Source organism: Mrakia frigida (genome assembly GCF_051309035.1).
Source record: "Mrakia frigida strain ATCC 22029 unplaced genomic scaffold BDY24scaffold_18, whole genome shotgun sequence".
Taxonomy (NCBI): Eukaryota; Fungi; Basidiomycota; class Tremellomycetes; order Cystofilobasidiales; family Mrakiaceae; genus Mrakia; species Mrakia frigida.
This window is the reverse complement of record NW_027481263.1, coordinates 532,030-544,772: the sequence shown is the minus strand read 5'-3', so window position 1 is coordinate 544,772 and position 12,743 is coordinate 532,030. Positions and strand designations below refer to the sequence as shown.

The following is a 12,743-nucleotide window of genomic DNA, read 5'->3' as shown; positions in this document are numbered from 1 at the left end:
TGAGTCGTTCAAGGTCGAGGAGGTCGTCGTTCTCGTCGGATGGCAGTGAGGGAAGACGATGGGATGAGGTGAGTTTAGATCGCTCCTTCTTTTGTTGGGGTCTCAGAGCTAAACGCTTTGAAGGATTGAATCGATCTCGAGCTTGAGGAGCTGACATTCCTCTCCCTTTCCTCTTCAGTTCTCCCATTACGTCCCCGCCGACTCCTCCCCTCCTCGTCGACTCGACCGAACCGACACCTGGCTCTCCCCTGAAGAAACCTCCCGTCTCGCCGCCATTCAAGAACGTCGTCTCCAACACCTCACAACCCAACGAGATCGATTCACTCATCCTCAACAACAGCACCAACGTCAAATCTCCAACAGTCGCTACGGAGGTCCTCGAGAGATGCGCCCTCTAGGAGAACGACGCTCGGGAGTCGCTCCTCCTGCTGGGTACGGCTCCGGGGATGTGCTGTTTAGGCGACAGAGGGAAGAGAAGGACCGAGTCGAGTTGATGGATCTCTGTGGGGAGGAAGGGGACGGGGACGAAGGGGAGAGGAAGAGGAAGGAGGAGGAGGTGAAGGAGAAACTTGGGTTGGGGATGAGAGCGAAATGGGAGGAAGGAGAGGGACCCACGGTCTTCAAGGAGCCGGAACAACTCCTCTCGAACGACGACTCGAACGGACAGGACGCGACGATCTCACCTCCGGCAGCACTCTCTCTCCCTCTCCCCTCCTCCTCGTCCGACGGAACGACTCCAAGTCTCCTTCGTCGAATCTCAGGAGTCAAAGTCAAACCCATCCCTACCGGACCTTCAGCCAAATCCAAACCGAACCCGTCCCCACCTTCGTCGACCGCTCTCGGACTCAGGATCAGTGGAGCTGCATCGAGAGGAGGACGAGGAGGGATGAGGGGAGGAGGAATGATGTCGATTCGAGGAGCTGCTACAGCCTCCGCTGCTTCTGGTGGTGGTGGAAGGGGAGGAGGCAGGTTGGCGCAGATGTCGATTCGAGGAGTAGCGGAGAGTCGGAAGGGAGGAGCAGGAACGACCGACGCGTCGTCGTCGGGTGCGCCGGAACCCCCACCTTTCCCTTCAACTTCCTCTTCCTCTTCCAACGAAGTCTCGCAACCATCGAACGGAACGGGAACGGACAAGACAGCAGCTCCCACTCCCAAACCCTTCCCTTCGACGAGTTCGACTTCGACGACGACAAAACCGAACCCAGCTCGATCCCTCCTTCTTCGTCGACTCGAGGAGGCCAAGGCCGATTCAGCAGCTCTCTCTAATCGTTCCACCACCAACCCACCGATTCTTATCAGCAACACCACCTCTGCTCCTACACCTGTCGCCTTCCCCTCCTCATCTCACGCTCCTCCTCTACCCGCCAACGGAACTACCGCTTCGACCTCAGCACCGGCGTCGAGGAAGAAAATCGATGTAGGAGTGATTCAGAAGAGGATGGCGGAGGAGAAGAAAAGAGCTGCTGAGGCTGCTGCTGCTAGCGGAGGAGGCGGAGGCGGAGGCGGAGGAAAGGAGACGGACGAGTCTGCGTTGAGGAGGAAACTGTTGGCCAAGTTGGGGAGATGAGAGATAGGACTACGTTAGTAATCTGATGTCTTTTTCCTTACGTTAGACTGCATGGCTGAGTGAGAGAGAAGTGTGGGATTCAGGAGAGGGAGAGAGCGAGGGGAGGAGGACGGAGGGTGAGACGCGTCGACAGCTGTCAAGAGCGGCGGCGAGAATGAGTTCGGTGCCGTTTTCGAACGGGCACGTTCGCTGATTGAATGTACATAGTCGCTCTGGTCTGTTGAGAGCTGTGAACCTAGGTCAATCGCTGAAGAGGGAAGGTCGATTCACGACGACGCGACGGGCTCTCCTCCTCCCTCCCTCTCACCTTCGATCTCGGCTGCTGATCTTACTCTCACGCTCTCCAGATCTGATCTCTGCTACCGAGCGCATCTTCCCTTGCTCGGTTTGATGATCTTTTTCGCTCGAAGTACAGGCCAAGGGGACAACGGCCAAGGCGATTAGATAAAGCTTTCCCCTAGAATCCCCTATCTATCTTCCGTCGGCTCCGAGATCAAACAAGCTGACCTGGTCCTCCCTTCCTCTGCCTCAACAGCCTGCTCTCTCTCTCCTTCTTGATACGCTCTTCAGTGAGTAGCTTCTCGTCGGTCCTATGTACAGCTGAGATCGATCTCGACTCTCTCTCTCTCTCGGCCTCGGCGAGTCTCGCGAAGACGATCAGGACCCAACTTTGCTCGTTTTAAAACAGATGATTCTCCCCTCTCTTCGAGACAGTATAGTCGACGCTTCTGGCTCGAAGAGGAGATGAAAGCAGAGGACCGGGATATAAAACCTTTGCGAAAACGGGAACCGGGAGGAAGTCATCATTGACCTGCTTTGGAGGGAGGAGAGGGGGGAGGGGGGGAGGGAGCCTCCTTCTCCTCACTTTCCCCCCCTTCTCCTCCTCCTCCCAATGCTGGAGTAGTCTCTCGGAACTCGTGCCGGTTTGCTGCTTTGCAGATCCAGGGTGCTCCCTTTCGAAGGGGGGAAAAAGTAGTGGGACTACTCTGGAGCACGTCGGCGGGGGAAGTCAAAAAAGAAAAGAAAAACCTTTCGGGGAGAGAGGCGAGCAAGCTCGTCTTGAGCTTGCTCACTACTTTCTAACAGAGAAGAGCAGCCAATCACGGCTGGAGCATCTCGATCTGATCGGTTCCAGTTATTAGTCTTGGGGGAATGACGGATTTAGATTGATCTCCAACCAACGAGAGGAATCGGTTAATTCGCACGAGAGAGAGAGGGTCTCCTTCTTTTTTAAACTCTCCCCCTCCTGCCGCTTTGAGGCGAGATTTTTCCTTTGATGTCATCATTCGTGAGGGCACTCTGGCTACCCCTCACTCCTTTGGTCCTCCCTTTTGCCCTAAAATTCTTCAATTCGAGGCTGATCGCTCCTTTCCCTCCTGACAGCCATCTTCTTCTCGCCCAAGAAGTTTCAGCTCCCGCCAACAACCCTTCCTCTTCCTTTTCCCTTATCGAGACCTCTCGTCTCCTCACCAACTACCTTTCCATCCCCCCTCCTCCCTTCCCTCCTCCTCACCTCGACTCTCAACAAACATGTCAACCGACACCAAGGTCGTCAAGGCTCCCAAGGCTCCTGCCGCTCGAAAGATCTGGCCTGCTAAGCTCTCGGAGCGACGATGGATGGGTCTTCGAGGATCCAGACTCGTCACTGGTATCACTGCTACAGGTGAGTTCAATGCGGCGAGAGGAGGCGAGGGGAGGAGGAACGAACGGAACGAAGACTCTTCAGCCCTCGTTCCGTTCTTCCCTTTCAATGCAGCTCCGTCTTCTCCCTCGAGCTTGCAGTTCCTGACTCTTCGTTTCCTTCGTCTACAGCCACCATGGGGTTCCTGCTCTTCGGGTGAGTTCCGCTCACGAGCTTTGGAGGTTCGAGGAGGAGGAAGAGGAGGGCTGAACGGGAGGTCGAGGGTTCGAGCTGACTTGTGTCCTTCCTTCGTACCTGCCTTCTTCTTTGCTTCTCAGTTACGATCAGGGAGTTATGGCTGGAATTAGTGAGTCTTTTCACCCTTCTCTTATACTTCACTCGAGCGTCTAGCTCTCAAAGGAGCTGTTGGCGACGCTAGCACGTCCCTCTCTCCTCGCCAGCTGCTGACCTCGATTCCCCTCCTCCTTCTTCAGTTACTTCTGCTCAGTTCAACAACGAGTTCTACCAGACCAAGTCCTCCGGTATCAACGATGGTGAGCTTTGATCCTGCGTCTATCATCGAACGAGACTCGGCCTGACCTCTTCGTTCGCTTCGTTCGCTTCTTCCAGTCCACACCGCTACGGTGCAGGGTACCGTCGTTGCTGTCTACGAGGTGGGATGTCTCTTTGGTGCCATCTTTGCTTTCTACTACGGAGAAGTCCTCGGTCGTCGTCGAATGATGTTCCGTGAGTCTCCTTTCCCTTTTCCCTCCCCTCCCCTCCCCTCGTTCTCGTCCATCGAGATATCGTCGCCTCCCAGTTCCTGACGTCTTCCCCCCTGTTTTGTTACATACTGCAGTCGGATCTGCTGTCATGATCCTCGGGTGAGTCTGGCTCTTCTCCACCTCTCCGTCGCGTCGAGCTGCAGCTGACTTCTTCTCCCTCAATCTCCCTCCTCCCTCCAGAACCATTATTCAAATTACCGCTTTCGGACCTCAGAAGGGATTTCTCCAGTTCATGATCGGTCGAATCATCTGTGTGAGCTCAGGCTCTTCCTTCCGCCCTTCGCAACTCGAGCTGACCTGCGTCGCGTTCCCTCCCGTCTCTCTTCCTTTCTTGCTTCTTTCCAGGGACTCGGAAACGGTGCCAACACTAGTATGTCCTTCTCCTTCTTCCTTTCTCCCTGCTATTTCTTCTCCCTCCCAATATCTTCGAGTTGAGCTGACAGTACGCGTCGTCTCGCCTGCTGCTTCTCTTTCAGGTACCATCCCTTCTTGGGTTGCCGAGTCCTCCAAGTCTCACAACCGAGGATTCCTCGTCTGTATCGAGGCTTCCATGGTCGCCGTCGGTACCCTTATTTGTGAGTAATCTTCTTCCTCGTCGACTCTTCGCTCCCTCGCCGTCGAAGCTGACCCCTCCCGTCTTCTCTCAGCTTACTGGCTCGACTTCGGAGTCTCCTACGTCGACTCTTCTCTCTCGTGGAGGTTCCCCATCGCTCTTCAGATCCTCTTCGCTATCTTGCTCATCGCTGGAGTCGCCGTGTTGCCCGAGTGAGTTCGGCTCGACGCCGTCGTTTTCTTCCCCTTCGCCTTCCGACTGTACTGACTCTGCTCTTCGAACCTTTTTCTTGCTCTCCAGATCTCCCCGATGGCTCTTCGTTCACGGACACGAGGAGGCTGCCTCCCAGATCATCGCCGATCTCAACAACTCCAACATCGAGGACGAGGGAACTCAGCGAGAGATCCGACTCATCATCGAGGGAATCAACGCCAGTGCCAGCATCTCCGGTGGAACTAGCAGTCGAGAGCTTTTCGTTGGAGGAAAGAAGCAGCACTTCCGACGAATGGCTGTCGGAGCTTCCTCCCAGATCTTCCAGGTCAGTCTCTTTCTCGCTCTCCGTTTCGGTTCGTCGACGCGTCGCTGACTCCTTCTCTCCTCCTCTCTTCTTTTTTTCTACAGCAACTCGGAGGTTGCAACGCTGTCATCTACTACGCTACGGTTCTCTTCGAGCAGTCTATCGGTCTTGAGACTCGACTCGCTCTCGTTCTCGGTGGTGGTGAGTTTTCTTCGTTTTGCCGTTCTTCCTCCTCCCGCTTCGATGCTGACTTTGCTGTTGGTTTCATATGTGAAAAGTTTTGTCGACATGCTACGCCATGGCGGCATTGACTTCCTTCTTCCTCGTCGAGACCCTCGGTCGAAGAAAGATGTTCTTGATCGGATCCGCCGGACAGGTGAGTCGGATGCGTCGACGTCCCTCGCTCTTCAAACCGTTACTGATCCTCCTCTTCGCCTTCCTCTGCTCCTCAGTGTCTCGCTATGGTCATCACCTTCGCCTGCCTTATTCCTGGAACTGCCCAGGCCGCTAAGGGTGGAGCTTTCGGTGGGTAACCTCGTTTCACTTTCCAGCCCTTCAAAAACGACGAGCTGATCAGTCGACGCCTCTCTTCTTTCCAGGTCTCTTCCTCTACATCATCTTCTTCGGATCATGTTGGCTCCCCCTCCCTTGGTTGTACCCCGCCGAGCTCAACCCTTTGAGGATCCGAACCAAGGCCAACGCCGTCTCTACCATGGCGAACTGGTGAGTTCTCCTCCCTCTTCCTCGCCTCGTCGCGTCGAAGCTGACCTCCTCCTCCTCTCCTTTCTTTCCCAGGCTCTTCAACTTCCTCGTCGTACAAGTCACCCCTACCATGATCGCGTCAATTGGATGGGGAACTTTCCTCATCTTTGCCGTCGCCAACGCTCTCTTCATCCCCGTCATTTGGGTCTTCTACCCCGAGACCAAGGGACGAACTCTCGAGGCCATCGATCTTAGTGAGTCCTCGTCGCATCTCATCTTCCCTCTCAAGGACTCCGAGCTGACCCTCATCTCTCCTGTTCCTCTTCAGTCTTCGCTACCGCTTTCGAGGAGAAGGAGCGACCTACTCACAGTGAGTTTTCCTTCGAAATTCTCGTCGCGACAGACGAACGAACGTACGAACTGACTCCTCTTCCCTCTCTTCCTTTTCCTTCTTCAGTCGCTCAACGAATGCCCTCGATGACCGACGCCGAGGTCGAGCACCTTACCCACAAGATCGACATCCACGACGCCAGGACCGGAGACGCTGAGAAAGCCGTCGGTGGAGAGACCCCCGACTCGTCTGCTCCCGTCACTCGAGTCCAGAGCCCTTCGTTCGGAGACGTCGTTAGTGCCGATAAGGAGGCCAGGTAGATCGTCGCTTAAGACTTTTTAGCTCTAGACTATCCCGTTCTTCCCTTCGATTTCCTTCCCTCCCCCATCCCCATCCCCATCTCTCGTCGCCATCTCCTCTGCTCGATCCTCCTCGCATGTTCCCCCTTTTAGAACTCACTGTACTGCCTGTAGACCTATCAGCTTTGCATACTTTTATTATCCACGTTTTAGACTAATACTATGATCTCTCACCGAGTCAAATTGATTGCTATTCAAAAACTAGAGGATCGAGAGGGACAGAGCGAGAGCGACGGCGAGTTCGACGCGTTCCCTCTTTTTATCCTCGTCCTTTTGCTTTCGAATCACCGGCGTCGACTGCTGGAGGCTCTGATTGGGGAGAATCTGGTCTGCTTGGTCGATCCAGTGAAGCCCTGCAAGAATACAGGGAACGAAAGCGGACCTCGCCCGATCTGAAGATGAACGAACGAGCGACGCGTCTCGCGTTCGACAGACCAGCCTTCTCAGCTTCGAGACGGCGAGAGAAGGAGAAGTTGAAGAAGGAACACCGTAAGAATGAAAGAGAAGAAACGAAAGCATGTGATATGCAACTACTAGACTAGAAAAGAAATCGCTGCGAAGACCTGACGACGCTGCATCGAGTTACTCTCTCCTCCTTCTCCCACTCTCGAACAACCTTCTCGACGACCTTCCCCACTTCCTCCGACGCTACCAAAAACTCCACCGACATATCGGTACATTCAAACCGATCCTCTCCCCCGAGAAGAGATCGTGCTGCTGTAGCAACGATCTCGGCGTCTCCATGGGAAACGAGGACGACGCGACGAAGGTCCATCTTCCAAGAGAGCGTAGGATAGGTTCTCCGGTCCTCCCGCACGATCTTCGCAGATTTCTCCTTGGAATCCAGCGTAATCATTTCTGCTCTCTCCAGCGGGACAGACGTGACGTAGAGTGCGCGAGAGGAGAGCAATCGGGAGGGACGACTTCCGGTCCAGAGGAGATCGATGGATCCGGACGGGGAGAGAGCCTGGCTGGCAAAGGCGATTTGAAAGATGCCGTTATGGCGAGGGATGATCGTTGAAAGAATATTGACCACGTCCCGGACGACGGTGTCGGATTCGTAGCTGATGAAGGAGAATTTCTTCGAGATGCTGTGGGGGGGAGGAGCGGAGGAGATTCGTCGATGAGCCTGCTTCCAGACCGAGGGTTGGACGAGGGCACTGATCTCCTCAAGTCGTGGATCATCGGTTGGACGATCGAGGTCGAAAGAGAGGTTCCTGAGGCGATGGACGCCGATGGAGGAACGAAGGCGGGAGGAGGAGGGGAGGAGGGAAGGCTGCGACATCGTGAGGGAGAACAGCTCAAGAACTTCGATGGCAAGCAGCATCGGATGGAGAACAGTCCGCTGTAGGTTACTTGCGAGTATGAGAAAGGAGTAGATTCGTTCGAGAGTCCTTGGGGGAAAAAGAACGAAGGAGGATGATGTGGTTTGAAGGGACCTCGTGAAGGCGAACGAGCTCACCTCTTTCTCCCTTCTTTCGAAGTTGTCCTTAATCCGCCACCTTCACTCGAAACCAGTCTCTCCTCTTCCTTCAAGTCTCTATACCATCTCCTTTACCTCAGTCCACATATCCCTTCTCGCCGTCGAGAGCGTCTCAAATCACGGACTCTTCTTCTGGACGAAGCTCAACTCCCTCTGATCCCTCCCCTTCCAACGACCAGCAACTCCTCACCCAATCTCCTTCCATTTTTCGCTTGGGCCTCACCTTCATGGCTGCACTCGCCTCTCCCTCTTCCCTCTCTCCCAATGCTGCTCCCTTCGGCCCACACCCTCCAACCTCTCGTCCTTTGAAGGCGACGGCAGCAGACCTCCAATCCCAACTCACCGCGGCTTCGATAACCCTCAAAATCCTCCTAGAGACGCTTTCCAAAGAAGAGCAAGCTCGCAGTCTTCAAGGGGATTTTTCTGCGTTTGAGATTGCAGGTTTGAAAGCCGAGTTCAAGGCAGATCTGGGTCAGTAGAGCGAGAGAAAGAACGGAGAAGGGCGGAGGAGAAGGAACGTCGAGCTCACCAAATCCCACCCCTTCTCTTCCGTTTCTTCACAGAGAGGGAGCAGAGGAAACTCGCCGATGAGAGACGTATCAACGCTCAGAAGATGGCTGGTCTCTCTATCGAGAAAAACAAGCTCGAGGAACAACTAGGTAAGTCTTCTCTCTTCCCTTCATCGTTCGCTCGTTCGTTGGAGCTCACCCCTTCCCTTCTCTTCTCTTCTCTTCTTTGCTCTCAAGCCGACGAGAAGGCCAACGCCATGACTCTCTTCACCAAGATCTCAGCTTCTGGTGAGCCAGTGTCTATCGTTTCACGAGGTTACGACTGAGCTGACTTCCTTTTGCAACTCTCAGAGGAGCAGAAGTGGAAGAAGAAGACGGCCGAGCTTCAGAAGGAGAACGACGACCTCAAAGCTGCTCTCGGTCAGTCTGCCGCTCTTTTTCTGGCCCTCTACCCTCGATGCTGACCGAACCATCTCTCTCTTCTCCTATCTTCCCAGCCGAATTCCATCGAGAAACCCAAATCAAGGAAACTCGTCTGACCAGGTCGCTCAAGGAAACGGCAGATCACTCTTCTGCTATCGTGCACTACCGGGTCGCGGTCGACGAGCTCAACGAGCTCATCAACACTCTCAAGGAGGAGCAAGGTCGTCTTGAGGGAATGGTCGACGAGGGGGAGAGGCAGATCGAGTTTTTGGAGACGTCCTTGGTGGGTTTGCAAGAGAAGGTCGAGGAGTTGAACGCGACGGGTGGAGGAGGAGACAAGGAGGTGAGTACCAAGGATAAAGATACAGGGTACTGAAAGGATCGCAGATGATGACAAAGTTGGAGAAGCTGACGCTGTCGTTCTCTTCCTTCGAGCAGCACGTCGAACCCGTTCCTGCAGTACCTCCTTTCTCGATGGCTCTGATTGACGGAAACGACTTCATCGTACGTCGATCACACTCTTACATCTTCTCTGCTTTCCTTTCCGGGCTGACCGACACTCCTCTTCCTCAGTTCACTCCCGACTTCCTTCGAGACGGATTCCAAGGAGGTCAGTCGACGCGTCTCCCGCACTTTCCTCTTCTCCGAGCCTCTACTGACCAATCTTGTTCAACTATTCTCTTTTAAAAACAGGCAAACGAGCAGCTCGAACACTTCAGCTTTCTCTGTTCAAGATCGTCAAGGAGAGATTCGCCTCGGAGGACGACAGTGCCATTCTCGACGCTCTTGCTCGATCAATCATAGCTCAAGTCTTCATCAACCGAGCTGGGTTGACCGACAAGCTCATCAAGGTCAGCCCGTCGTCTTCGAAGGCTTCGATTCGACGCTCGAGCTGACGCTTTCTCCTTGTTGTCGCTGTTTAGGGCGGAGTCGTCGCAACGGCTGCGATTTTCAGCGATTGGCTTGCTGGATTCCTTTCTGCTCAGACGTTGTTCTCTGGTGAGTCTACTGGGGGGAGACGAACTTTGATGCATCTAGACGCTGACCTGACTCGAATTCTTCGTCCTTGGTTCTCAGTGGTCGACGTTGGAGCTTCGAAGGACGCGACTGGGATTCGCATTCGAGGTGAGCTCACGACCCTTTTCTAGCAGCGTTCGATCACGATCTGACCTTTTGCCCTGCTTGGGTCTATCAGAGCACCTTCGAGTCTATTCGGCTCAGCCTTCGTGTAGAACTCTCTTCCTCGGAGCTCCTCGAGTGAGCCTTTTCTTTCTCTTTGCCGTCACCGACCTCGTCTGAACCGCTTCCTTCGCTCTTCAACAGGGAGTCGAGTACGCTACCTTCCTCTCCGACCTTCGAGACTCGCCAAGGATCAAGGATATCGTCCTCCTGAGAGGATACGATAAGGTCGAGAAGGAGTTCAAACCGTTCCAGGATCTCGTCGTCGAGACACCTGGGTAAATATTGGTTTCCTTCCCTCCTTCCGTCGAACTCCTTTTCTCGTTGCTGACCTTTCAATTCACATATTTCCTATCAGTCTCTTCATCAAGGACAAGATCAAGTGGAGGACTCCGGCTCAAGCTTCGTCTGACCTCGCTCGAATCGACGATCAAGACTTCGACCTTCCTCCCCTCCCTCCTCTCCATCAAGAACTCGAGTCTGCCGAAGCAACCTCCCGAGACCTTCACACGTCTTCTTCACCAATCTCATCCACGTCGCCCCTACCTCCACAAGCTCTCCCTCTCAACCCCTTCGCTCCCATCTCATCGGAACCCAACGCGTCGGTCGATCAATCGTCTCCTTCCGTCTCCTCCTCCCAACCTCTTCGAAGTCTGGTGACGGAGCCATCGCCTTCGACGGAGTCCTTCGTGAAGGCTCCTGTGGTGAAGGAGGAGACGGCCAAAGAAGCGAGGGAGAGGAGAAGGAAGATGAGAGAGAAGCAGGCGGAGGGGAGTCAGTCGTCGTCCGCCGTTGGAGAGGAAACAAGGACGAAGCCTGTACGTTAGCATCATATGCACATGCCTCTCTTCTATTTTTTGGTGCCCACGCACCTTGCACGAAAGGAAAGCTGACTCGAGCTCTTCCTCCTCGTTGAAGCTCGCAACTCCGACGCGTCGCTTTCATCGTCCTGCCTCATCGAAATCGACTCGACGTCCCGTGGAGTCTTCCGACTCTTCTTCCAGTCACGACACCGAATACTCTTCGTCTCCAAGGTCCTTTGTCGTCCAGTACGGCGGCGCTTTCGTCGCTTCTCTCGCCTCCCTCCTCTTCCAACTTCTCCCTTTCCTCTCGACCATCCTCCTCGTCCTATTCGGAGTCCTTTCCCAAGTCGTTCTCGCCATCTTAGACATCCTTTCCTCCCTCAAACCACCTCGATCTCTCTTCCGTTCTCGTCGCAGAGGTCGTCACACGAGCGTTTGGCCTGGCTATCTGGCTCGATACTGGGGAGCTTCCCTCGCGGTAGCTCTCTCGTTCGTCCTGGCCTTACTCTTCGCCGTTCGACTCCCTCCCGATGAGGAATACCCAGAGATCGTCGTCAACGATTTCTAGAGCCTCCTTCCCCTCCCACCGTGCCTCAAACCACCACCTCCCTCCTCTTCCTCCCCAACTCTCAACGAAACCACCAGTCCTTCTCCCAACAAGTCATGGACGGATGCCGAGCTACAGGATATTGAAGCTAGAGTCCTCGAGTGGGAGTTGAAGTGGTGGCCCTACCTCCAATCGGTCCTGATGGAGCTTTTCGGAGACGACGGGGAGGTTGCACGAGCGGTTTTGGATTTCGCGATGGACGTGGTGGAGAGTCGTGCGGTGAAGGAAGGGGTAGAACCTGGAGGCACGTTCAGGGTTCCGGAGGAGGGTTTCGACGAGTTACTCAAGGAATGGTGGGAGAAGGGGGATGCAGTTTGGGAGAAGACGCTGAGGTTGAACGAGGGAAGAACGACGGGGAGGAGAGCGTCTTGGTTGCCGAAGGGAGCCAAACGTGGGAGAATATTCATCGAGATAGTTCCGAGGGAGGACGAGTAGGAACATAACATGCTTTTGTTCAGTTGCGAAGACTTTTAGACTTTTGGGGGGATAAAGGAAGTTCGAAAGCAATCGTTCTCGTCGCCCGACGCGTCGCGTGCCCTCGTCGTCGAAAGCTATCAATCCCCATCTCTTCCTGGTCCTCAAACGCTGCTCCTTTGACAACACAGATGACCTACCGGACCACTCAGCTTCGCACCCACTGTTCGGGCCTCCTCTTCGGTTCATCTCTCGAACCACACTGTGCCACTCGAATCGATGACTTCGACGAGACAGACAACTCCAAGCGCTTTGGGAGCGACCTTTTTCACGCTCCTACAGGACCCAAAAGCTCTCCTAATTGGTACTACCTGAAGGTAGCGGTTGAACCCACCTTGACGCGTCGTTCCCTCTAGAAAGAGGAGGTGTCGAAGTCGACGCGTCGAAACAGATCCACGATCCGGTCGGTTTCGGACCAGTTCTCGGCTCAAGGTTTCACATTTTTTTTTCTTGATTCACACCAGTCCCTCCGGCTTCGGGCTCGAGAGGAGCCGTGGTTTTTCTGGTCTGGAAGCGAGTTTGAGAACAAGCCCAGTAATCGGAGGGGAGGGGAGAAGCCTCGGTCGGAACCTTTTGCGAGCTTGAGAAGATGCTTGAAAAGCTGCAATTCACGAGTTGATGTATTATTTGAGGAACATAGAGCCTTTTGATGCATAATATAAGTTCGTGAAAGAAGAAGCTTTGGAGAGAAGAGGCCTCGAAATCACAACGCGTCGATCGATCTGCTAGCTCTGATCAACCAAACTGGCCTCCTCTTCCTTCCTTCTACCACCTTCTTACCTGAGTGGTTTTCAACCACCTCACATCCACATACACCTTCCAGCTCTCCC

General features: G+C 54.4%; 4 protein-coding genes across 4 annotated transcripts; 3 read left to right on the top strand and 1 right to left on the bottom strand.

Moving 5' to 3' along the window:
* Positions 1-85: 85 nt before the first annotated feature.
* BDY24DRAFT_82153 (uncharacterized protein) lies at positions 86-1,635 on the top strand. The gene has a single exon (XM_076645168.1). The coding sequence runs from the start codon at positions 386-388 to the stop codon at positions 1,565-1,567; it is 1,182 nt and encodes a 393-aa protein (XP_076496087.1). The 5' UTR covers positions 86-385; the 3' UTR covers positions 1,568-1,635.
* A 1,114-nt stretch (positions 1,636-2,749) lies between these two features.
* BDY24DRAFT_409866 (sugar porter family MFS transporter) lies at positions 2,750-6,618 on the top strand. The gene is made up of 18 exons (XM_076642836.1): positions 2,750-3,230; positions 3,380-3,404; positions 3,527-3,555; positions 3,683-3,742; positions 3,819-3,935; positions 4,048-4,072; positions 4,154-4,226; positions 4,319-4,343; positions 4,450-4,548; positions 4,621-4,738; positions 4,827-5,064; positions 5,148-5,244; positions 5,322-5,419; positions 5,496-5,568; positions 5,643-5,766; positions 5,839-5,999; positions 6,074-6,115; positions 6,203-6,618. The coding sequence occupies exons 1-18, from the start codon at positions 3,098-3,100 to the stop codon at positions 6,394-6,396; spliced, it is 1,731 nt and encodes a 576-aa protein (XP_076496086.1). The 5' UTR covers positions 2,750-3,097; the 3' UTR covers positions 6,397-6,618.
* Positions 6,619-6,934: 316 nt separating this feature from the next.
* BDY24DRAFT_391603 (uncharacterized protein) lies at positions 6,935-7,930 on the bottom strand. Its single transcript, XM_076640818.1, has one exon. It carries the CDS (start codon positions 7,760-7,762, stop codon positions 6,974-6,976), a length of 789 nt encoding a protein of 262 aa, XP_076496085.1. The 5' UTR covers positions 7,763-7,930; the 3' UTR covers positions 6,935-6,973.
* Positions 7,931-8,941: 1,011 nt separating this feature from the next.
* On the top strand, positions 8,942-11,109 carry BDY24DRAFT_82087 (uncharacterized protein). The gene is made up of 9 exons (XM_076645167.1): positions 8,942-9,193; positions 9,289-9,354; positions 9,424-9,460; positions 9,544-9,701; positions 9,774-9,849; positions 9,928-9,975; positions 10,046-10,107; positions 10,174-10,307; positions 10,388-11,109. The coding sequence occupies exons 1-9, from the start codon at positions 9,086-9,088 to the stop codon at positions 10,854-10,856; spliced, it is 1,158 nt and encodes a 385-aa protein (XP_076496084.1). The 5' UTR covers positions 8,942-9,085; the 3' UTR covers positions 10,857-11,109.
* The last annotated feature ends 1,634 nt before the right edge of the window (positions 11,110-12,743 follow it).